The sequence below is a fragment of the Trachurus trachurus genome (assembly GCF_905171665.1).
Source record: "Trachurus trachurus genome assembly, chromosome: 11".
In the NCBI taxonomy this organism is placed as follows: Eukaryota; Metazoa; Chordata; class Actinopteri; order Carangiformes; family Carangidae; genus Trachurus; species Trachurus trachurus.
In genome coordinates this window covers 18,283,472-18,307,744 of record NC_139904.1, presented here as the reverse complement: position 1 = coordinate 18,307,744, position 24,273 = coordinate 18,283,472, and the positions used below count along the sequence as shown (strand labels likewise).

Sequence of the window (24,273 nt, the reverse complement as noted above, 5' to 3'; positions counted from 1 at the left end):
TGGCATGTTTGGCACCATCAGGGTGTCAATTTGGGAGTAAAGTGATGGGTGTCGTGATCCCCCGCTTCATCTGCCAGTTTTGCCTAAAAAGAAGCAAATTATCCAATAACTTTAACATTTCTGCTCATTCTGACCTCCGGGACGCAGAGAGCAGATAAAATCTTTCATTTTTTGCAAATGTTGGAGCTGAAATACAACTATGGGTGACTGTTTAATATTAGTAGGTTGTCATATTTGATGCAAAATGTGCAAAAATACAAAATAATGTCTTCAACTCAGGGCCCATTTACTTACTCCCTCTGGGGCTTCAGACCAAATTGCATGGTCTTTATCTGCAGTAATGGAGAGTGAGTAGATTAGATTTGTGATATAAAATATTAACTAACATATTACCATGAGCTGATTTAGCTACCCAGTGAATTAAGGTAGTTAAATTACCCCAATGCTTACCAAAAAGTGCAAAAAAAATAAATAATCCTATAATACATTATAATGTATATTACTGTAAAAGAGGTTGTTCTACATCAAGAATACTTTTACTTTTGGTACTTTAAATATATTTTGCTGATAATTCAGCGGATGAAATTTGCTCATTTGTTATGAAATGACGCAATCATGGCAATAACTCATAAACTCTGCTGATGAAGACTGTAAAATATGGCCAGAAGCTCCAGGACGAACACATAGTAAATGGACCTTGAGTCAGATGCTGCTTCCAAATTAAAGAATATAATGTTGAGCTTAAGTTTGAGTGTCGGATATTTTTTGTTGTTGTTTGGGATTTGCTGAAGGCGCTCCAATGCTCAGATGAAATAATTTGCCAACAGTACAAAATGAACTGATTTTATATTCTATGCAATTCATCCTTTGAATGAATGAGGAAACAGTCACCAAAATAAAAGCATCATTGATGAGGAGGCAGGAGAAGGAGACCCCTCACTCACTTGTGTCGGGACACTTGTTTGACTTGAGGCAGGGTGTTTTTATTTTCATGTTCTACAGCATCACATAGTGTACAAAATGGAGTTAGTAAGACCAGAGGACACATGGGAGAAACAGCACTGCACGGGAATATAGCACCTCCATTCCCCCCCCCCCCCCCTGCCCAGGCCTCAGCACCAGTGTGTGCAGTCGGCCAAGACAGGCCTGGGCTGAGTGTCTCTGAAAACACCTTCATGCTAAGGCCATCTTTGTGCCACTGGAAGTGAATGGGACCGAGATGTTTTCAGTACAAAGATGCAGGCCAGATCACAGTCCATGAACAAATCCCAGAGTTCCTCGCTGATCTATGAGGAGACGGACGGGTTTGAGAAAAATGTCAGCAAAAATATCCTTTCGAGGTAATTTGGATCGACCCTAAACGAGGGCGGGAGTTTAGCTTATTTTGGCCAAATCTTAATATTAGCCATCTGATCTGCACAAAAACGTCTTTTAAAATTAGCTGCCTGGAGACGCTGCCACTTAAAAATGATCCAGTCTCCCAATGGATCTGAGCGACCGGAGGAACTTGTTCCTGGACCGAACCCTGACAGGATCTGATTGGCTGACAGATTTCTAACCCTCACCCTAATGGAGGAGACGTTGTGAACGCAAACATGAAGCACCACAGTGATGGAGAAAGGGCAGTGGGAAGTGCATGGAGTTACAAAGAAACATCAGTCACATCTGGCCGCTGACGCCTGGGCCCCACGAAAACATCCTCAAACTCCACTCAGTGTCAGGAGCCAGGCAGCGGACTCCACCGACATACACACACACACACATTCACTCACACACACACCCTGACAGGAAAAATGCCACAGGCCATTTGACAGAAGTGTGTAACTCCTTGGGAGGAGCGGAGCACCGTGCTTCAGTGGTAGCCCGCGTACTTCGCCCGGGGGCTCCTTCACACACACACACCGACAAGCATGTGAGCGCACACATGGGTGCAAACACACTAAGATGTCAATCAAACTAATTGCGAGTGGGGCCTGCGTGATACCGGGAATGGGAGAATTGGAAATAAGATAAAGGTTTTAATCAACTGTTTTCGACCGCTAAGCAGCGGCGGGGGGGTGGGGGAGCGTGACGTGAAGGAGCTCCAGGCGGGAGCGTGCGGGTCACACTCACTGAAAAGAGCATTAACAAGCCTGGCTCGCAGTGAAATACATGTGTGGGCTTCCTTCCAGATTTTAAAAGCCACAGAAATTTCCTTCGGCAGAACATGAAAACAAAACTCATAAACAGTTTATATATTCATATATATATATATATATGTGGAAAAAAAATAAAAAATAAAAACAGCCAAATCAACATCTTTTTTTTGCTTTGAATTTAAATTCCAACATTTTCTTTACGTATATATAGATTTGTCTTTTCTCAAACAATAATACGTTCACATAATACAATGGAAAATCAGTTTTGAGATAATCTAAATATTTCTTACTGAAACATCGATGTAATGACATAGAAGAAGCACAATTATTTTTCAACGAGTGACTTAAGGCTATCCCTATATTCAAAACAACAGAAGCCTGACAGCTTGAACAGCACATTATTTCCTCACGCAACATCATTGAACCTGTCTTGTTCGCAAGGTGGCAGATGAAATGACCGAGGTAATTGGTCATAAAACATGGAGCTTTGACTACATATATACATGGAGAGCCTAAAAAAATAGACAAAAGTAGAAAGCTGAGCAAACATAATGAGCTACAACTCTTTTTTTTAGGTGAGGAAGTACTGAATGTTGAAATGGACGAATGTGAGTTTATTAGCTGGTGTTGGTTTTCAACAATTCTGGTGTAAAAACAAACGACTAAATGTGCACGTCACAGAAATGCCAAGAAAGATTTGCAGCGTGCATTCAGACAAATTTCATATGATGCTGAGAATAGATGCGAAAAAACTAAAATCACTATTTTCCTGTTGGCAGGAACCCTCGTCCGAACTCGGACACAGGACACTTCCATTACTTCCACTACATTGTAACAAAGAGTTGGTCCATCTATCACCACCAAGTGAACATCTGTAAACTATTGGAGTGATTTTGTTTCCTGCCTCTGAGCTAACATGGAGGGAGGCTGGAATTAAAATGAACACACATTCAAATGACAAAATCAGAAAACCGCATTATTCTCAGCGATCCCACTCTTGACCTCTTCTCATCTCATCACTATTACACCAACGAACGCTGGAGCCAAAGCTTTGCCAGCTCGATGCCAAGTGAATGAAAGGTGCAGTGCACGTTAAACGAAGAAATAATCAAGTGCTAGTTTTTTTTTTGCTTTTTTTTCACCGTTCTCCAAAAAAGCTTTGGAGTGATAATGGTTCAAAAAAATAAAAAAGGGGGAGTAGCCATACAGTAGCTGCTTTTTTTTTGTTTTGTTTTACTTCCTTTTATAACTAATTCAGCAGGAAGTGGAGAGAGCAACATTTTCAACTCTCTGAGCGTAACCACAGGCGTTAACAAAAAGGTACCAAGTGCTCTGTTCCACACGTTAGAGTGCAAGTGCCTCACATTTGGTTTTCAGCCCTCCTCCTTTTGGTTAGCGTTTCATCAACATGCACCTCTGCCATGTAAGTAAACACAATGTTATTTAGTTCCCTTTGGGAAGGTGTAAAGGTGGGGCGAGGAATAGGAGGAGGAGGAGGGCACTCTAGTCTCTCTGGCTGTGGACAAATATCTTTTTATGGCCTGGCCTGCTGCTGACTTCATGACTCCAGGAAGGTCTTTAACACACTTTGATAAGCAGTTGGTAGGTAAACAGTCATAGAAAAAACAAAAAAAACATGGACAGTAAACATGGCACCTTAACAAGATCCAAAAACATAAAAGAAGAAATGAAGGAGTTTTTGGTTGCAAAGTTGTCATGAGTAATGAGAAGCTGTTGTTGAGATAGTGCTGTTTACAGTATAACCCCAAGTTTTTAGCTGCTGGTTTTTGCTTTCTTTAGAATCACATCCCTGATAAAGCAAAGAAAATGAATCAACTGGATAAAAAAGTGACATAAAAAACAGTTCCCCATCTTCTGTTATGATTGTGTGGAAATTGTTTTTTGTTTGTGTGTGTGAATGCTGTCGTGGTAAATCACTGGCATGACCCATCTGCTTTCCCTGACTGTAAAATGTACTTTTTTTGCATTGATCATTCACCTTGTCTCTCTTCCTCCTTTTCTTTCTATCTGTCAACCTGCCTCTCCCGCCTCGGCCGTACATCCCCTCAGGGCTGTCAGGAGAGAAGAACAGGTGAGAGTCCGGGAGAGGCTGTGGTGTCGGTGATAAAAGATCACCTCAAAAAAGTTCAGGAATAAAAGAGATGAACAAGTTGAAGGAAGAACAAAAACTTGAGTTTTACCTCCATGCTTTTTCAAAGCGTTCTCCTACAACTGAAGCAAAGAGGCTCATTCTTCATTCTTTTGGATAAAAAAAGTGAGTTTTTTTTCTCTTTAGACAAAACACACCAAAAAGGAAAAAAAAAGTTGTTGCCCTTTTTTTTCCTGGACCACTTCTTTGACTAGACTTTCCATTTAAAAACCAGAGCTTTACAAAACATAGAAAGATGCAACACTGAGAACCCAACATTAAAAAAAAAAAAAACGCAGAAAACTTTAGATCTGTTTTTTCTTTACACTGTTTAGCTGCACTGGGTTTTTTTTCCCAAAACTGGGAATGACGGGAATCCCGGATGGCAATGTGAAAGGTGACCCCGCTTGTCCTTCAGTTGCTTCTGCAGCTGGAATGGTTGGGTGGAGCTGAGGGTGGGCGTCGGGCGGAGCTTGACGAGAAGTTGAGATTTGGAAGTCGAAGAAAACCGAAATGCATGCAAAGGGACGCCCCTCCCCCCCCTCTCTTTATCTGGCTGGAAAAGGCAGCAGTTCCCGTTGGCGTGGCGCCGCACCGTTTGCGTTGGCGTGGAGGGTGGGGTGGTTTCCGCTCAGTCGGTGAATCTCTGACAGGCCTTTTTCCAGCGGCAGGCGGTGCACCACATGTCGCGGTTCTCCATCCCGTACACCTTACGGCACTTCTTCCCCTCGCCGCGCACCTTCCGACTGAGGACAGGAGACAGAGGGAGTGAGATACGCTCGTAAACCAATGCACGGATACGAGACTCTGCGCCAGAAACTCACTACACACTACACAGATTTTTTTCCTAAATGATGAACTATTCCTTTAACTCATTGAGTGCCGCGCTCCTTTCCAAAGTTTTAGTCAAGTGTACCGGCAATTTAGACCATTTTTGACTTTTTATGTAGAGCCATAGTGTATTCTATATTATTGCCACCAACACATACTGTAGCTCAATTGAAAGGTTTATCTTAATGCTTCAAGTGGCCACAATCCGTTTGTTTCTACGTGCCTCCGTTCCTGAGAAAACTCAAGCTAAACATGGCTGGGTTTCACCAAAATCCCTCCTTTTTTTCTAGAAAAGGAGATAGAGCGTCTTTTATGAAAGGTGCGCTGTTTGTGTCTGTCGCTCTTCTGACACTCGCATTTCTGGATCAAAGGGCTCGTATAAGATAAATATATACAACACTGGTTGTTCTATTCACAAAACCACCAGCGGGGGCGGGGGGGGGGCGCCACTAAACAACAATAACACAGACGCACCGTGCCCTGTCACAGCTTCTCGCCGCGGAGCGTGAGGGTCTGTCGGCCACCGCGGCTCGGGAAGACCGGTCCCGCCGGTGGTCGCGGTCTGTCTGTGGTACGGGTCGGTGACGGCGGTCTGCTTTGGCCCAGAGACCATCAGATTTTACCGCGGGGGGACTTTGGGGAGGACACGGTGTTGCTCGAGGTGAAGACCGGGCGGGACTGTCGGCTGAGAGCTTCCTGGTTCAGCTCCGAGCTGCTGCAGCAGCGCGGGTGAGAGCAGAGCAGCTGCAGAGCAGCTGCGCTGCATCTGCATGCAGAACTCCGTTTGCAGAAGCCGAGTTATGATAAAAACTTCCAGATCATGAGCTGTCATGTGACTTTGATCGTCATCTATTTCAGTTCTCCTCGTCGTAGAGTCCCCAAATTTACATATAATGTGTATTAAAGTGTCTATTTTCATAATTAAAAAAAAAAGCAAAAAACGAAAAATCTCCTTTTTGGCACTCAACGCATGGGAACGAAAAACGAGAAATTACGTGGTTGGCACTCAATGAGTTAAGCATGGGAACCTGTTTTCTGCCTAATTAATGGGAAACAACCATCAATAGAGAACAATGCAGCTTCAATTAGCATCAGCATCACACTGCCTCCTTCAGTTCAGCTCTGATTAAATCCTACGTGATCATTTGTGTCCTGATTAATAGTAATTAATAAGACACAAAACCAACAATACAATCTAAAGCAGCTTGATTCCTTATTGAGGTGGATTAGGCAAATCTGAGGCTGAACTGAGCCGCCTAATCATGACTTATTTTTAATTACAAGAAACTGACCTATTTTATAAGAGTCAATATTTGGTTTTTCATCTTTGAGCACATGAGGAGATTTTCACTTGCTGAGGTCTAATCCAAGCAGAGAATCATATTAGATGCTTTGGCTTTAATTCGAGTAGATTTGCTGTAATATGTGAGCTGTGCCTTCAATTAATTTGCTCTTTAATGAAAGCGAGCAAAGGGCAGTACCTGAGGGCGGTGGTGGCTCTGGGAGGGGAGGAGAGGACGGCGATGGTCTGGGAGCGCTGTTCGCCAAATCCCTGGCTTTTACTGGGAGACACCTGAGGAGGGGAGGACACAAGCGCAATCATTAAAAATCCACAGGCGCAATTATGTGCGTAATTGATGAGACTGAGAGTAATTGTGTGTGTGTGTGTGTGTGTGTGTGTGTGTGTGTGTGTGTGTGTGTGTGTGTGTGTGTGTGTGTGTGTGTGTGTGTGTGTGTGTGTGTTCCTCACCGTGCTCCCAGTGAAGGTGACGGGCGGCGACTGCCAAGAGATGCTAAAGCTGGAGCTGTTGGTGGGAGTGAAGCTGGTGGAGGCTGAGCCGGCTGAGTTACTGCTGCTGGACGGGATGGACACTGGAGCTGTGGCCTGAGGGTGAAGGTCAAAAGTCAAAAAAAGGTGTCGTTTTCTGCTTCTAGCTAAAATCTGTAAAACAATGTTCTGGATTTGCCCCAAAACCCCTTTTAATTCACAAAGCTGTGATTCAACGTCTTGTTCTGCCTTTTCTAATCTGTGTGTCCTTGCTTTATTTTTAAATTGTAGATTTTTTTTCTTTTAATAAAAGCTGTTTGAAATAACAACAAACAACATAACAAATCTCTCTCCCTTGGCTGAAAGGAAACAATGAAGCTCTGTACAACAGTTTCCATGTTTGAGAAAATTCCTTTCATTTTGGCAAACAGCAAATCTTTGACATTCTTCAATTGAACACAGATCGTGTCCCAAACTACTTGAAATGAATTTTACACTAAACAAACTTTTTAGCAGTGTTGAATATAGATATTTTTCAGCAGCAAAGAAGCAGTTTGTACACACATCACTGTCACATTAATGTCAAACTCACTCAATGTCACTGAATTTTTCTTGTTTTAAAAAAAAAATTGCCCCCCCCCCCCCCCCCCCCCCCAAATTATTATAATAATAATAAACAATAAGAAAGCAATTTATAAGATTACCACAGTGTTACCTATACATCTTTCATTTACTATGAGTCATTCAATCATTTGTAAAAATAAATACAGCCGTACAGTTTACATGATAGAAAATGGTTGAGAAAAAAAGAAAAGGAGAGTGTAGACTAACCAGCCACTAACTCTATGAAGGAACGCCAAATCTTATGGAAACTCTCTTCAGAGCCCCGAAGAGTAAATCTAAGCTTTTCCAGTGCAAGGTGTTGCATAGCATCTCTCCTCCTCCTCCTATTGTGCAAGATGGTGGGTTCATCAATGTCACTGAATTTTAGGTGAAAAATGATCGACTGTGTGGTTACTCCGCCTATAATAAATTGTTCAAACCTGTTGCTTTTGTTGCTTCTCATACCTCCACTGTCAGCTAACAGATGTCACTGTGACATCATTTGTTTTTTTGTAAACACTGTGACACATAATCAGGATAAAGAGGCGGAGGAGGGTGTGGGAGACAATATGTGCATTTAGTGTGTAGATAATTGTGCTGTGGTGTGTATATTGATCCAGAGAGCGCATTGATCTTTTACCTTCATGTTCAGTTTGAGCGAGTGTGTTGTACATCGATCTTAATCTGTGTCTGTGGAAGTGTGTGTGTGTGTGCCATGTGCGCACACTCACCTGGTAGGCGTGATCCGTGTGGATGAGGTAGAGAGCGCTGGGCGCGGAGCGGCTGAGCGGCGTGGTGCCGCCGGTGTGAGGCTCCTTGGTGTCGGCGGGCTGCGGCGGTCTGTGGGAGTCTGACAGCTGGCTGAGAGGAGGGAGAGGGGACGGCGCCGGGGGAGGCGGGGAGAGGACGGAGGGCGACATGGGGGAGAGGCTGCTGAGCCCGTCGGCCACCGAGTCCGTGTTGAGCTTGATCTCCGTGTAGTAGAAGTCCTCCTCGCCGTCGCTGCAGTCCGAGTCGCAGCTACGCCTGGAAACAGAAACAGAGGATGTAGGGAATCAATGCTGTGGTGACGAGCAATCAGTCAACCTGCTGCTGTTGAGTGGACAGTAGATGAGATATGCAGAGTGTGTGTGTGTGTGTGTGTGTGTGTGTGTGTGTGTGTGTGTGTGTGTGTGTGTGTGTGTGTGTGTGTGTGTGTGTGTGTGTGTGTGTGTGTGTTGGTGTCCTACCCCAGGTGGATGGTGCGGATGTGTCTCTGGATGCCGGCAGCAGTACTCAGCACCTTGCCGCAGTTCTTCCACAGGCACTTGAACATCACCTTCATGGAGTTCTGTGGGAAACACACGACAAGACGGCAGCTGCAGTCAGGAAACACAGGAGCTCACGTGTGTTTCACATGTTGACAGGGAGAAGTGACCTCGTGAATATGAACATCTTTGTAACCATGGAGCCACTGACATGAAATCACAACCAAGCAAATGTCTCAGCGTGAGGATATAACTTTCTTATCCGTCACCACAATCACTGTGCACAACTCCCTGAGCTGTTCATTAAAACTTAATCTCTCAGAAGGCTTGTGACAGTCACACCTATACATCTGCTCTTTAAATAATTCACTAACAGTAATCCAGTCGTCTGCTCAAAGCGTTCATATTGGGTCTTGTTATATTAATTCAATAGTATTGCAGCCTGTTGTTTTTTTAACAACAAAGAGCTAAAGAATTGATTTCTGGGAAAGCTGCTGTTTTATCTGAGTGGGAACTACAAAGTTTAACTTTTATTGAACCAGTGCTTAGACTCAGGCACTTGCTGTTTCCTGTTCTAACTTTATGATGTGACTAGAGTTAGAACTGGAGCAGCATCATTATCTATCATTGTTTCTTTAATGTTATCAACCTTTCTTGGGAATAAGACCACATTTACACAAATCAGTTTGCTATAAATCAATTAGTAAATCTGAAGCTAACATCGTTTTTAATAAATAAACCTTGATGTGGATATGTAAAGTGGACGGTGGTAGAGTTACTGTATGTTGATCATGACTGTTGGCCAACTGCCACTACCAAGAACGAATAACTGATTCAACACCACAGTTGGTGCTCCTTCCTCTTTGCTATAGTTTGAATATGCTAAAAATGCACAAACAGCTTTACTATAACTTCCTTATAGGGAGCTATTCTGGACACACTCAACTAAGAGCTGAGTGAGGCTTATTCCAGTAAATATTTCTGGATGTGAGCAGGCGGTGCTCTTGGATTTTTTATCCGTCTACTGTAATTACACCATGAGAGACTGTACATTGTTTTTCATGGAGTGATAAGCCCAGTGAGCTTTCTCTCTGCCCTCCTGCTTCCCCGCTCTGAGCCATTATAAATGGTCTTACAGGCCCGTCGATCAAACTATTGTTGAGGGGGCTGATTTAATTTTAACAAGATGTTTTTTTTTTTCTTTTTTCAAATTATCTTCCTCGTTGCAGTAACGCATGCACAACACCCAACAATCAGCTGTCCCCTGTGCATTGTTTTGTCTTTGGGTAACAAAAAGCACGCTTTTTTGTGTGTCATTGTGTGTGTGTGTGTGTGTGTGTGTGTGTGTGTGTGTGTGTGTGTGTGTGTGTGTGTGTGTGTATGTGTGTGTATTCCTCCCTTTAAAGAAGCATTTCACAGTTAATTAAATGGGGAACGCCACACAGTATTGTCTTGCCAAGAGAGAAGCCAGAGCACAAGGGGACCATGTAGATAATTTCATGTGAAACCTTGGCATCACATATACAGCGTGTGTTTCTGTGAGACAACTACATTGTTAGCAAAGCTTTTACAGAAACTGTTTTGTTACAGCCATGCTCTATTTTCTTTTTCCTGTATTTGCTGTTAATTCTTCAACCATAACCTCCCTTTCTCTTCCACATTCCTCCATAATGCCCCCCGTCTCCCTCTTCCTGCCCCTTTTTTGTGATAAGTCCCCAATTAATACAGTGCTTTGTGCCAATGTGGAGCTCACCCAAGAGTCTTTATTGATTTTTAGAGGAGCCATGAAGCCGGGCAGGATCTTTATGTTTGCTGTAGCGGGTATTAAAATCATTACTGCGGTTGCGGAGCGGCTGCATGTGAAGGCTGAGAAGTAATTATGAAGGGCAAATGTCTGGGGAGGACACACACACATACAGAGCAAGGGGGGTAGAGGAGAGAGAGAGCACGGGACAGTGCAGGAAACATAGTGAGGAACAAGGAGGGAGAGATGGATGATACTGACAGAGAACAGCAAACTATCACTGATAAGGAGAAAGGGGTAAGAGAGAGAGAGGGAGAGAGAGAGAGGCAATATATATCTGAAAAAATAATGAGTGACACTGAGCTGTGGATGTGATGAGCTGTCAGCAGTGTGTAGAAATGAGACGAGGCAAAATGATGAGTGAGGAGGCAGGAGAGCACACATATACGTACATGTGCATGTGTGTGTGTGTTGTGCTAATAACATCTGTATAACAAAGACAAAACTACCACAGCTGCAATAGGTTGTGTGTCCCTTCCTGTCCCATTTTCATCTCTTCCTATCATTCGGTCTAAAGCACATCTACAACCTTCAGAGGTTAACACACGGTGCGTTGGGGAAGAGAATCAACCTCCTCATGTTCATCTGACAGCATCTCAAAGACAAACTCTTCACCTTCTTCTTATCAAGATCTCTGCTTGTTATCAGGAGAAACGCTGCCGGTCTCTTTTTAACACGTGAATCTCTGACAGCTCCACACCATGGTAAAAGAAATTCTTACAGTCTGGCTGCAAATATTTCTGGGGCACGTAAGGTCACGACAACAGAACAATTTTAATTCCTGAGAAACTGTGAGGATTGGAAGTGGTAACGGGGCAATTTATTTAGAACTTGCAGCCTGTGAGAAAATTGCCTCTAAAAATAACTCTTCAGAGGTTTATTACTTTGGCCTTCCATCCACACTCAGCCGTTATTCCCACTGCATTCTTTATATCTAAAAACAAACCTTTTCAAAACGCCGTCGAGTTTCAGTGTGAATGTTCAGTAAACAATGAAGGAGGCTGCTTGACAGTGAGAAAACAACTTTCTGCCCTCTAACCTACTCACTTTAAATGTCAGTAGTGCTTTGCAACCAAGTTGACAGGTGTTGTATTAAAGCCCCTACGAAGAACCTTTAACTGGATATGCAGAAGTCTCTCTTTTCTGCTGATGTCTCTGTTTGACCTCTGACAGCAAATGAGGCCGTAGGCGGGAATAAGCTATTTCTAAATAGTGTAACTCTTCACCTTCAGGAGGCAGTGGTCGGGTCGGTCCAACAGATGAAACGATTTACGACACTCAGACCAGAGACGGCATGCGCGAGCCAGATAAGCATCTTTATGACAATACACGCTAAAGCTCATAGGAAATGCAGTCTTCATTCTGGCAAAACACTACCGCTTCTGTCCACAGGGGTCACCAAAATCAACACAAAATGAAAGTTCTTTGTAGATGATTTAACAGTGGTCAAATCACTGTGCCAATTTTCTACAGCTGAGAAGAAGATAAACCTGAGAATCAGTTTCATGAATTAAAACACAAAATGAACTCTGAGAGCAAGAAATCGGCCCAGGTGAGGTTCAGTGGGTGCTATCCGGCTTTCTGTTGCACGTGTCTGTCAGTATTCATTCACCTTGCGCTTGCGAGGGATGGGCTCATCGAAGAGCAGGCTGCTGCCGTCCTGGTCGTCCAGGCTGGGGTCTTCGGGCCCCGCGGGTCCGGGCCCGACACCGCCCAGGCTGGGCACTCGGAATGGCTTCAAGCTGTCGGCGGAGAGCGGTGGGGAAGGTGTGGAAGGGTTGGACTGGTCACTGGGGGCAGACCAACTCCAGTAGCCCCCCGAGGAGCTGTTGCTAGATGGCGTGAAGGGTCCCGCTGAGCCGTTGTCCTTCCACGAACCACTTAGACCATCTAAGAGAAGATGGAGAACAGAGAGACGGAGAGAGAACAGAAAGAAGATCAAAATGATGATGAGTTGATTGAAGTTTTTCTTTCCTTAATTTAAAATTCAACCTTTAATTTAACCAGATAAACTCCCACTGAGGTTAGCAAGCTCTTTTTTAAAGGTGCCCTGGCCAAGTTTCAGACAGAATACAATACAATACAACATCAGGCACACAAATTACACGAGTGAAGAAGAAAGGTAGAGCCCCTGAGGGAGGATTCAGTCATATTTGCAGATGCTAAAACCACAACAAAACCTGATTGTTCTTCTGTCTATGATGAGAGATCAAGACTTTCGATGAAGCTCACACAGCTCACACAAAAGAACCTCACAGCACAACTGTTGAGTGTGAAACTAGAAAATAAAAAGGTTAGTTTCCTGTTCTGTGATCCCGCCGGCAGACTTCCAAGGTCTCGTGTTTTAGATCAAAGAGATTTTTCTTTTGAATATCAGCTATAGAAGGCATTTCACTTTGTGAAGACGGAGGCTGGGGCTGAGAGTGTGGAGTGTGTGAGTAACAGAAGAGTAGTTCCAGTTTGTTTGGTTAAATGGAGTGTCTTGGTGATGTGGCTTCTCTCTTATCTCCATAAGTTTGACATAAAACAGGAAGTGGCTCACTGACAATAAGAAAACTGCAGTGCTGACACATGTTTGGTTTTGTAGTATAGAAAAGCAAATATTATGATTGACAGATGTGTTAATACTATGATAGGCACATTTAAAGATAAGAAAACATCCTTATATGCAACTTTTATTTAATTAATTTTTAAATGTTATGTCGGGGAAGCACTGTGTGTGATTTTAAAGTGGAACTATGCAAGTCAGGTCCTCTTTCGCTGTTTTGGTCGCTTTCTTTCTCTCTACTGAGCTCCCCCTACAGTTTCGGAGTACATATTTTCGTTGTGGTAAAAACACATTCTGTCACATAGAGTATATGTGACCCCCCCCTCATGTGCATTCGTTTATAACGAAGCTGGTGAGAAGGCAATCCGTGGAGCGGTGTCTACCGAGGTGGGTAACGTTAACAAGAGATTATGGATTACTGGGCATGTTTTTGTCATGGTGCCGTAAAGCAGTCCATGTTTCTAGCAAGAGAGATCTGGGACACCGGGTCGGAGGCGCTAATCTTGCAAGGTTGGTTTTCGGCCAAGAGACGTGAGGTAGAAGCCAGAGAGCCTCCATTCTCCCCGTAACAAGTTATTTAACCATCACAATTACTCTGAAGCTGTTAAAATAAGGTGCAAATCTTGCTTGGTTCCTCTTTAAAACTCTGAGTGTGCACTAAGCTTTATAACCTGCTGTGTGTACTGATGTAAATACACATCGTATGATCTTCAACATGTGTGCTTGGGTGTGACAGCTGTATGACTATGTGAAGATGAAACTGTGCAGCTGGTACTTAAACTCTAGTTTGGGCATGTGTGCATGATGTATGTGATGTACATTTAACATCTGACCGCATGTTAGTGTGTGACTGTGATAACACGTGCGCGGTGGTTGGAGGGTTGGCTGCGCTGCTGCTCGGTTGAACGGACAGCTGGTCGGTTACACAGACGATCTAAGCGGTTGCATGTGATTGCAGTTAGGGGGCACTTTGGATTTCCGCCACCGCGTTGAGTGGCACGGATCCAGACTCATTGTGCCTTTTCTGTGGATTTGCAGAACTCATTGATGAGAGCATCCGAAAGCACAGCAGGTGGCAGTAATTTATCAACCTAAGCTTCCACATGTATTCACAAGATAGCCGCCGAGGGGGAACGAAAAGTCAGTGTAAGGCAGAACATACAAATGACCGGCTCAGGCTGAGCTACTTTTTTTGTGTTCACTTTTCAAAGACTTTCTTCTTTTACTAGAGATGGAAATGAGAGAACGATACATCAAAGCCAAAGGTTTATTCAAACCCGCAAAGCACATTTTGTTTGTAAAAAAAAAAAGTATATTTCTATTTAATCAGCCATTCAACAGTTATAAAACTCACCGCTGACTTTGACAGGTGGACTCCTAACCAGCGGGCTGGTGGAGAGACTGGTCAGCACCATGGCCGCCGTCACCTTGTCCATGTCCACTTCCTCCTCTGACCGCCTGTGAAAACACAACAGATAAAGAACATGAGCATGATGATCTGATGGCATCAATCAGGCACTATGGCTGAAAACACAACGCGAATGATTAGAAATCAAATGTAAAACTAGACTGGACTGCTGTGGCTCTCATCCATACAACAGCTGCACAGTACCACACTAGCCGATCCATATGACACTGTAATTACAGACGATACACGTATTTGTCTCTTCTAATTGGCGCACGGAAAAACACACTAGAAGACTGGAGTCTTAATCCTCTCAGATGTATTCCTCAGAGAGAGGCAATCCCTGTGATGAAAGGGATGTCAATAGCTTTATTACTGACAGTAAACCTACGGTGCATGCTCACTATTAAGGTAACCAGCAGTGTGTGTGTGTGTGTGTGTGTGTGTGTGTGTGTGTGTGTGTGTGTGTGTGTGTGTGTGTGTGTGTGTGTGTGTATTATGTCCCTGAGTGAACAAGACTTTGATAGTGTGTGTAGAAGCCAAACGATCAAAGTCGATTCTGTTACAATGATGAAATCTCCAGCTGTCTTGGGAAAAACATGACATCAGCCATCACCAGGTTTCCAAGATGCCAGGATCAAATAGCAGGTTATTCTGCATCTTAATGGGAAATGAACAGTACAAACGACAAACTGTTGAAATAAACAACCTCTCATACTTTTCCAACACCTGTCAAATGACAAATAAATACCCGCTTAGTCGTGAGACAGCAGCTGATGGACACATAGACGAATGAGACACGAGCAGATGAACAGATGAACTGATGTGATGCGTAACATCACAAATAAAACGTTCAGGGGGCGTCGTTTAGCTTATGCAGAGGCTATAGTCTTTGCCTCATTCAATTCCACTGCTGGCCCTTTGCTGCATGTCATTCCCCCTCTCTGTCTTCCCATTTCCTGTCTGTCTACAGCTGTCCTATCAGTTAAAGGCCTAAAACCCCAAAAATATAAATTTACTAAAAAAAGAAAGAAAGAAAAAAGGTTCAGGTGAACAACATGTCCATTACAAGTTAAAACTGTTGAGTCAGAGGAACTCTCTCTCCTGACACAAAGGAGAGTCATTGTACAGAGTGATGGCAGCTGGCAGGAGTGACTTCCTGTTGTGCTTCACATCACACCACAGTGGAGCTGAAGAAGCCTCTTCCTAAAAAGTGCTCCACTGACCAGCAGGTGGTGGAGCGGATGTGACATGTTTCCATAACTTTCAACATTTTATTTTTTTTTGCAGCATCTGGCGATGTGGGCATAAGAGTTAACACACAGCCAAGGACCGCAGGACCTGACGCTGCAGCACTTGGCGGCAACAACCACATCTACTGTATCTGTGTTGTCAGGCAGAAATAACAAAACAAAACCCTGTCTATGACAGCATGTCTGGCTCTGGCAGAAAAAAAAAGCACATGCGAAAGGTTAAAAGCAAGGAGGCTTTAATCAAATTAACATTGAACTCCTCAGTCATGTCGCAGTTCACCGTCTGGTCCTCGATCTCACGTAATGCATGGTGGTAAACTAGGAGACTGAGAAACACACAATGAATTTTACTGCCTCTTTCACCGCGACAACCACGCACATCCTGACAGGACACGACCCAAGACATACAGTCGAACTGAAACCATCGGTGGAGAGGCTTAAGAACAACAGTGTGAAACTTGTTCAGTGGCACAAGCCAAGACGTGACTCCCAGTATTTATTTTCAAAATAGCTTTCAGGCACAGATGCTCTCCATCCGACTTGACCCAGCTTAGGCAAATCTAGAAAAAAAATTAAAAAGAATGAAAGTCCCAAATCCCAGATGTGCCAAACTAACACAGATGAATTTAAGACGACATACTAGACTGAGAGTCGCCAAGTTTCTCTGACTCACGGGGTTGAATATATGTTTAAATTAGAAATCGCTGACGAAAAATGCAATAAGACACAGTTCTGCATCATTTTATATTTTATGTGTAGATAGAGTATTTGCAAAGACAACTCTTAAATGTTTGCTGTGACTTAAGTTCTATCCATCCTACATAAAGTTGAATCTAACCATGATGTCCATGTGCTGATCCCAAGGCTTTGTTATGGGATTAGATTTAAGAGAACAAAGCACAAGGACACAATGTTAAAGCATCGGCAGCTGAATTATGGGAAGAACAATCTGAGTTATATACAGTATACACGTTTGTTTGTGTAATAGCAAAATGATTTTTTTCAGTGCAGATCTTTGTACTGTGATGATGCAAGAGATATAAAACTCTGAGAGGACCTATAACTGGATGTACTCTGACTGTGGCGTGTTTGACTGCTACAAATTGGTTTGTCTGTGGTCTTAACAACACAAACAACCAAGTTGTTGTTGATCAGCAGTGTTTTCACTGCCCACATCATCATGGATACCTGCTGTTGTAGCTTCTGTGTAGATCCACACGAAATGCTGGTGTTGTTGTTGTTCGCAGTAAGACTGCGAGCGTCTCGAGACGCAGTCATGACCTTGTGTCTTGGCTGCTTGAGCCCGCTGAGGGCTGAATGCTTCTGTTAGCAGCTACAAGTCGAGGAAGCTAAAAGAGGCAGGGGGATTTCCACTGCTCTTTTCCAGATGACAACAGACTTGAGGGATTACTTTTTAAATGAATCAGCTTCATAAAACTGACTCAAAGCACAAGGTTCACCATGGACTAGTTTGATAAGAAAAACAAAATCCCATTGTTCACCCAAGGTTTTTTTTAGTTAATAACAGAGTACAACTTCAACGTCTTTGTAACAGACAAGAAAATAACATTCTACACTATAAAAGCACTCATTTCTGTCAGTGAGTCAACCATTCAGCATGAGACGGTGACTGGCGATAGTTTTGAGAGTTCGCAAGAACACTAACTTTGCACTTTGCAAGAAGAAAAGAGAAAAGAAGAGATGAGGAGAAAGAGAAGGAGAAAAAGAAAGTCTCAGCCTCCATTAGCTGATGTGTAATTTATTACCTTTTCCACTGTTGAATATGATGTCATTACAGCCTTCACATAAATCAAGAAAGGAAGCCGCACACACAACTGCTACTTTTACCCGTAACCCCCCACCCACCCCTTGTCGCTGTAAAACCACTTCTTGGTCACCTTGGGAGGCCATCATGTGACCGTAGATATTATATCCATGGCAACAATGACAGACAATAATTACCTAGTGCTCTGTCTATCTTGAAATATGAAAGAGTAAATCTCAGAAAAACACATTAGGAGGCACAATAATTAAGACGTGATGTATGAGACGGGGAGAAAGAGAGAGCGAGAAGGGGAATTTCCCAAATTGCATTTGTCATTAGTAGTCTTATCAAACTTCGTTTCCGTCCGAGTGCTTATTATGGCCATAATTAATAAACACTGAGAACATGTATGAGTGTGTATTAGAGAGACATGTCTAAAACACATGATGCATGTGACAGAGGAGTGTGTGGTGGGACGGTTAATGGATGGATAAGTGAATTCTGATAAATGAGTTTCATATGTTGGTGTGTGCATGTGTGTGTGTGTGTGATAGAGTGTGTTCGTTTTAATATTCTTACTTCACTAACCTGCAATAAAGCATCCTCCTGAATCTGACTCCTGAGGCTTCCTAAAAGGAGCACTACCATGGACATATAGCTTCATCAACCGAAAAGTGGAGAGAAAGTAAAGAGCTTGTTTGCTAATGCAGATTACGTGAAATGGATCCGTGTAATTTTATCTTGCCGCTGGCTATTCATAAATGGAAAATGAGTTTATCTCCAGGGTTCAAACAAACAGATTACTGTAGAAGCTGTTAATGTTGTGAAAGCCCTTAAAACACTGGCAACGTTTGATGAACGAGCTGGAAGAAAAAGCTCATTGTCTCTTCAGGTAGCATCACTACACTGTATGGATTTAAACCATCTATCTTTACACATGTATCACTGAGCACATGATTAAAGACGTCATGAGATAATGGTACATAAAAAAGGGCCACATACAGTACATAGAGAACTTATTATGTTTACTTCCCTCTTAAAAACTTGGACTCACTTCTTGGCAAAAAAAAGACAAATACAAAAGATGTGACAGTTAGATATGCAACTAAAGATTAATTTTGAGTGTTGATTAATCTGCCTAATTTCTTCTTTTTTTTTTTAGATGAATGGACAGAATTGTTTCCATCTGTTACATCATTTGTTTTGTTCTGTTTACAAGACAAAGAAAATACTCACATCTACAAGGTGGAAACAGATCATGTTTGATAAACAAATCAAAGATTTATTTTTCCATTTGGTTCTTTTCAAATCTAAAAAACAACCGATTAAAGTGGCCAATGCTGAATTACTAATTCCTGAGTGTTGTTAAACTTACATGAGGTTACCAAACTTCCTGAATCACTGAAGGTGTAACCTCTCCCTCCTTCACAGGTGCAACCAAACTAATGAGGTCACAACGACGCCAGTCAAGCTCACGCCCTCGTCGTCATGGAACCAGGTCCAATCAGGATCAATTCATTCAAAACACCTGTGTAACTCATGCTTTTAAATTGAATTCACATTGTGGAACAGAAGTAGCTGTATGTGTTTTATATGACTTCCTATCCCTTTTTATTTTTTTTGTCTTTAAATGTTAATGATGGATGTAGAAACTCTTTACAACCAGCAGGCTAATGAAAGCAAAACTTTGCATCATTATGAGCGAGTGCTGGGCGAAGCAGGAAGTTGTTTTAGGCCATTTGTTATTGAACTATTGAGGAGCTACTGGGGGAAAAAAAAAGACATAGATGAGTTGGGATTCACCCCACGAGGGTCTAGAGAATAGATACAAATAAAACAACAGCTCCCTCTTCAGGGGTTTGTTGAGCTTTGAGGGGATGTGGCTGTTTGCCAATCTGCCAAAGGCCTGTGTGTGTGTGTACGAGTGTGTGCATGACATGCGCTGAAACTTGTTGTACTTCCCTGGAAAGATGTGGCACCTTGTTATTTTTTTTGGACTCTCAGGTGAAGTGAACAAAACAAAAGGGCCTGCATGAAAAAGAAAAAGAAAGAAAAATGGAGGCAGCATGAGTGTAAGTGTGTGTGTCTGAGGCCAAGCATCACCAGCGTTGTGGGGGACAGGCAGTGTCCAGTTTCAAGCAAAACACCGGCCATGGCGAGAGCGACATTAACAGGGCTTCATGTTACTGTGGCCATCTTAGTTTGACAGGTAGATAGGAACCAATGAAATGTGGGCCTGACTTTTGTTTCTCACCACATATTTAGCTTTTCTTTGATGTTGAAGGTGACATCAGTTTTTCAATCAACAAATGAAAATCCAACACTGATTTATGCAGTATTGCTATTTTACACTGAACATAGCAGTCGTCACTTCAGTGTCTGTCTGTTTCCTCGCATGCCATATTATTAGACATTGAAAAAAGGAAGTGCCACTGAACTCATTTGCTTTTTCTCCTTGCAATGCCCTGCTGCACAGATCAAATTGCCATTCACACATCCTGCCTTTTATCTCTTCTTTTATCATGGTAAGTTACCACAGCTAACATAACTCTCCACTTAAGGCTAATGAGGGACGCTTCTGTCCAGAGTCGGACAAACATTAACCCAGGGTACAGTCCTGACATGTTCAGATACAACACAGCTGAAGTTTCACATGTAGCCGCTTTCCAAAATTTGCGATCTTTTCCAACAAACTGGGTCAAGGTCGGTCCTCCCTCGCACAAACAAGCACACAAACCCTTTGTCGTTTCTGTGTCGCCCAAAAAAACTATCAATCAGTTCTAATGAAGGCAGCTGAAAGGTGTGGTGGGTTACAGGAATTCCCCTGAAACACAGTCCAGCGCCGCCAAACACACCCCTCACTCCCACACTCGTCCATCCTCTCTCTCCTCTTCCTCCTTTCACCCCGGCTGGACCGACTTCAAACTCTCTGCGCCTCGCTCTCGGCCTTGCTCGCTTTCTCTCCCACGCTTTGCTCTTCTTTGACTTTTTACTGCCACGACTCACTTTGAGTAAAGCAAGTGGAAGAGAATGACAGGAAGAGGGAGTGTATATGCGTTTATCTGTACTGTATATGTGTTTATCTGTATAAATGTGTGTGTGTGTGTGTGTGTGTGTGTGTGTGTGTGTGTTTAGCCTGTGTCTTTGATGCTGGGCGGTGCAGGGAGGTCTACTCGTTTATTACAGCCACTGGACTATGACGCCTATTTCCTCCTCAATAAGCTCCTATAAATCAGAGAGCTCCTCCTCAACCGCGTGCTTATCTGATCTCTTCCTCTCCCCTGCACACACACACACACACACACACACACACACACACACACACACACACACACACACACACACACACACACACACACACACACACACACACACACACACACACACACACACACACACACACACACACAGAACGATCAAAACCACAAAAGGAATCTGCATATGACACGGGGCTAACATGCATGAAGGGCACAGCTTTTGATTGGCAGATGTGTATGAGGGGACACACAGGAATTTTCCTTGGCATACTTGTGTGCATGATTCAGGCTCTAGAGACATTCCAGATAACAGTCTATTGTTGGAAAACACACATCCCAAAAAAAAAACAGCATTTCTATAAAACCTGTGACTTACAAAGGGACACATTAGAGCCATGTTCAATTTCCTGTGAAGAGCGTTGTGGCTGTATGCATGAGGTGCATATGTATGAAGTCTAGGGCCTATACACACCTATGACACAAATCCAGGTTGTATGCGGGGTTTGGACAGGTGCTGCCAACAGCTGCAGGCTGCTGTTTGTCTACTGTGAAGGCGAACACACGGATCATGAGGAAGATCAATTTTTATGAACAGCGGAAGAGTTTTAAGCGTGTTCAAGAGCCGTCAAATCTTGCTTTGTTGTCAAGTCGGTTTTTAATAACAAATCCTTATTCATACGCTGACAATGTAACAACCAAATGACTTTCTATCGAGCGACCTTTCACACAGAAGCTGACAACAACTCTGGGAACAATCATGTACTTCCACAAGTCTGCATGTAAATGTTTTCATATGGATATCTATACAGACATTCCTGGTTCCCAGAGGATAAATTATAAAAACTTTGATCCCCTAACCTTTCATCTGACGTGATCATCAAACCAGAATTTCTATTTATACGCAGCCTCTGTTTGTAGCTTGTGCCTCGGCTGCATAGTGCTCATGATTCTAATTGGTGCCATTGTTGCTAATTGTCAAATTCTTCTTCTTCTCTGTCTTCCTACCTTAATCCTTGATCCTTTCAAGGACATTATTCACATTATTTATTTGGCTTTCAGAAACTGCTTTGGAAGTGAAAACCATGGTGATGTATAATAATCATACAGTAGTGACTTCACCACTGGTGTCCACGGTGAAATGAAATATAGAAGTAAGGATTGAACTTGTATCAAAATCTCTCTTTTACCCATATGTACACACGTATGCACACATGCACACACACACACACTTTTTGAACTGCACATCTGTTCTGGAAACCACACACACAATCAAAGGCCCAAGTCATCTCCCTAGCCATAACAACATATGCACTGGCCTGGCAGCCAGCTCCTTGAAATAGGAGCCACGGGCATCTTTCCCTCCACACACACTCAGCCTCGGCTCTTTAGAGCAGCAGTGCCAAACCTACATCTGATTCACTGTCACTCGAGCTTTACGATGAACTATAGCCCAGATCAGAGTTCCCCCTCCGCTGCTGAAAAAGAAAAAACACCTCCTTTCACATCAGGAGACTCTCATTCGAAGTTCATACACTGATGATAGATCGGAAACATTCAAAAAGAAAATGTAGCGGAGGCCCAGGCCTGTAAGAAAATAAAATAACATTATCCCCTGGATGGAGAATCTATTGTACAATAATTTAATAACTGTAAATAATAACTGGACCAGCACCAGTATAAGTTTTCGCTTCTAATAAAAACCACATGCTGACTCAGACTTGGATGTTAATTTATAAGGCTCTGTAGCCATGCTGCACTGAAACTGATATTTGCCTCAGTTGAATGTGTTACTTTTTTATTTGTTATAGATGCAACTGTGTTGTAAAAGTATTTCTCATTAATCTTACCCTGAAAAGTTAAACAATAACATTGCTATCGAGATCATAAAACAGATGAGAAAAAAATGTAATGAAAAAACTTATCTTGCATTCTGTTTGGTAACTTTGACTTATAGTGGCTATTTAAATGTAAAATGATGTGTTTATCAGTTGTCTGTCACTTGTGTGTCTGATAAAAACAGATACACTCCCAGTTCAATCACTCCAGCTGTCTACACCACCAGCTCATGTTACTCACTAAATGTCAAAAAAATACATATTCACTCTTCAAATCTGTTTTCCTGCAGCTACAGTGATTGTACATAAAACACAGATGACCTTCAGCCCCAAACTGTCAGAGCTGCTGCTGCTGCTCTCATGCTACAGTCTGTGCAGTACATCACCAATATAATCAAACTTAGAAGAAGTTTAGAAAAAGAAACTATAAGAACAGCTGGCTCCTCTGCTTCAAAAGATGTCCAAGATGCTAGAATTCACTTTCACTGAAGAAAAGGCAATGGAGACATTATTGTGAGTGGCTGCTGACTTTCAAAGCGTTCAAGATCAAAAGCGAGAACAGGACTGTTGCTTTGTACGATTAATGTGAATGAAACCCAGGGAACACAGACTAATTCAGCAGACATTATGAAATACAAGGCGTTGGTAGATTCGCCTTAATAAACTCAAGAGACTGAACAAAGTCTTTGTTTTTGTTTCTGGAAGAGTTTGTAAACATTTTCCCATCCTCCGCCACCTTATTAATTTCTTCTCAAGTTCAAAATATAATTTTGTCAATGATCAATTAGTTTTTCTTGAACAATCTACCTGTGACCTCCACCCCACTCCCCACACCCCACTACTGCTCCTAACTAATGTCCTTAAAGGCCAGGCAAATCCCACACTCAATCTACTTTAATGCACTGTACAGGAAATGGCTAATTGAATATATAAGGCTGGTCACGTATAGATTAGAGTAGATGATGAAGTCATTAAGACTCAACAATATTATTGCTGAGAACCACACTGTGTCTAATCATCTGAGTTTTCTAACAGCTAATTACTAGCTGATTACATATTAGCATGTTTAGCTCTGTCTCTCTCTGTCTGTCCTTCAAAACACAACGTCACACAAACACAAACACAAACACACACACACTTGGGTAAGGATCCAGTACTAAATACAGAAACATGTTACACATGAGTAAGCAACAGTACTGTACGTGCAGATGGAAACAACACTCTGTTTGCTAGTTCCTCCTTTTTTTTTCTCTAAAACAACAAACACACACTCACTCTTCATGGTGAACAGTGTGGGAGCAGAGCAGGGCGTGGCGTACATTAGCTGGGCATGGAGCCAAAGACCCTCTGTGTGTAAATGTGCGTTACTTCCTCGTGTGTGTGCAGACAGACAGATGCAGCCGAACAGTAGCTGCACTGAGAACGTCGCTGGTCACGATTTTTATCTGCACATGCACATCCATGTTTTGCTTTGCCTTTGTCCTTTTTTTCTTCCTCTAATGCACTAAGAGCAGAGCAGATCCGCTTCATGCTGCAAATGGGCAAATAAGTCGACGCTGAGTGACCTGTTGACACACACACACACAAACACACACACATACCTTCTCTTCCATATTTTTTGCTGTTTTCTGTTATGTTACTGTAAAACGTCCTTGGGCGTCCTGAAAAGC

At 42.7% G+C, this 24,273-nt stretch overlaps 1 protein-coding gene across 1 annotated transcript in view; it reads right to left on the bottom strand.

Annotated features, from left to right (window-relative positions):
- Window positions 1-2,269: 2,269 nt before the first annotated feature.
- znf704 (zinc finger protein 704) overlaps window positions 2,270-24,273 on the bottom strand; it is a 51,626-nt gene continuing 29,622 nt past the window's right edge. Inside the window, exons 3-9 of the mRNA XM_083982566.1 lie at window positions 14,443-14,546; window positions 12,153-12,430; window positions 8,719-8,819; window positions 8,221-8,515; window positions 6,869-7,003; window positions 6,600-6,691; window positions 2,270-5,033 (exon numbers count right to left, since the gene is read on the bottom strand). Coding sequence (XP_083838692.1) covers window positions 4,919-5,033; window positions 6,600-6,691; window positions 6,869-7,003; window positions 8,221-8,515; window positions 8,719-8,819; window positions 12,153-12,430; window positions 14,443-14,546 — 1,120 coding nt within the window. The 3' untranslated portion in view covers window positions 2,270-4,918. The remainder of the gene's footprint in view (window positions 5,034-6,599; window positions 6,692-6,868; window positions 7,004-8,220; window positions 8,516-8,718; window positions 8,820-12,152; window positions 12,431-14,442; window positions 14,547-24,273) is intronic.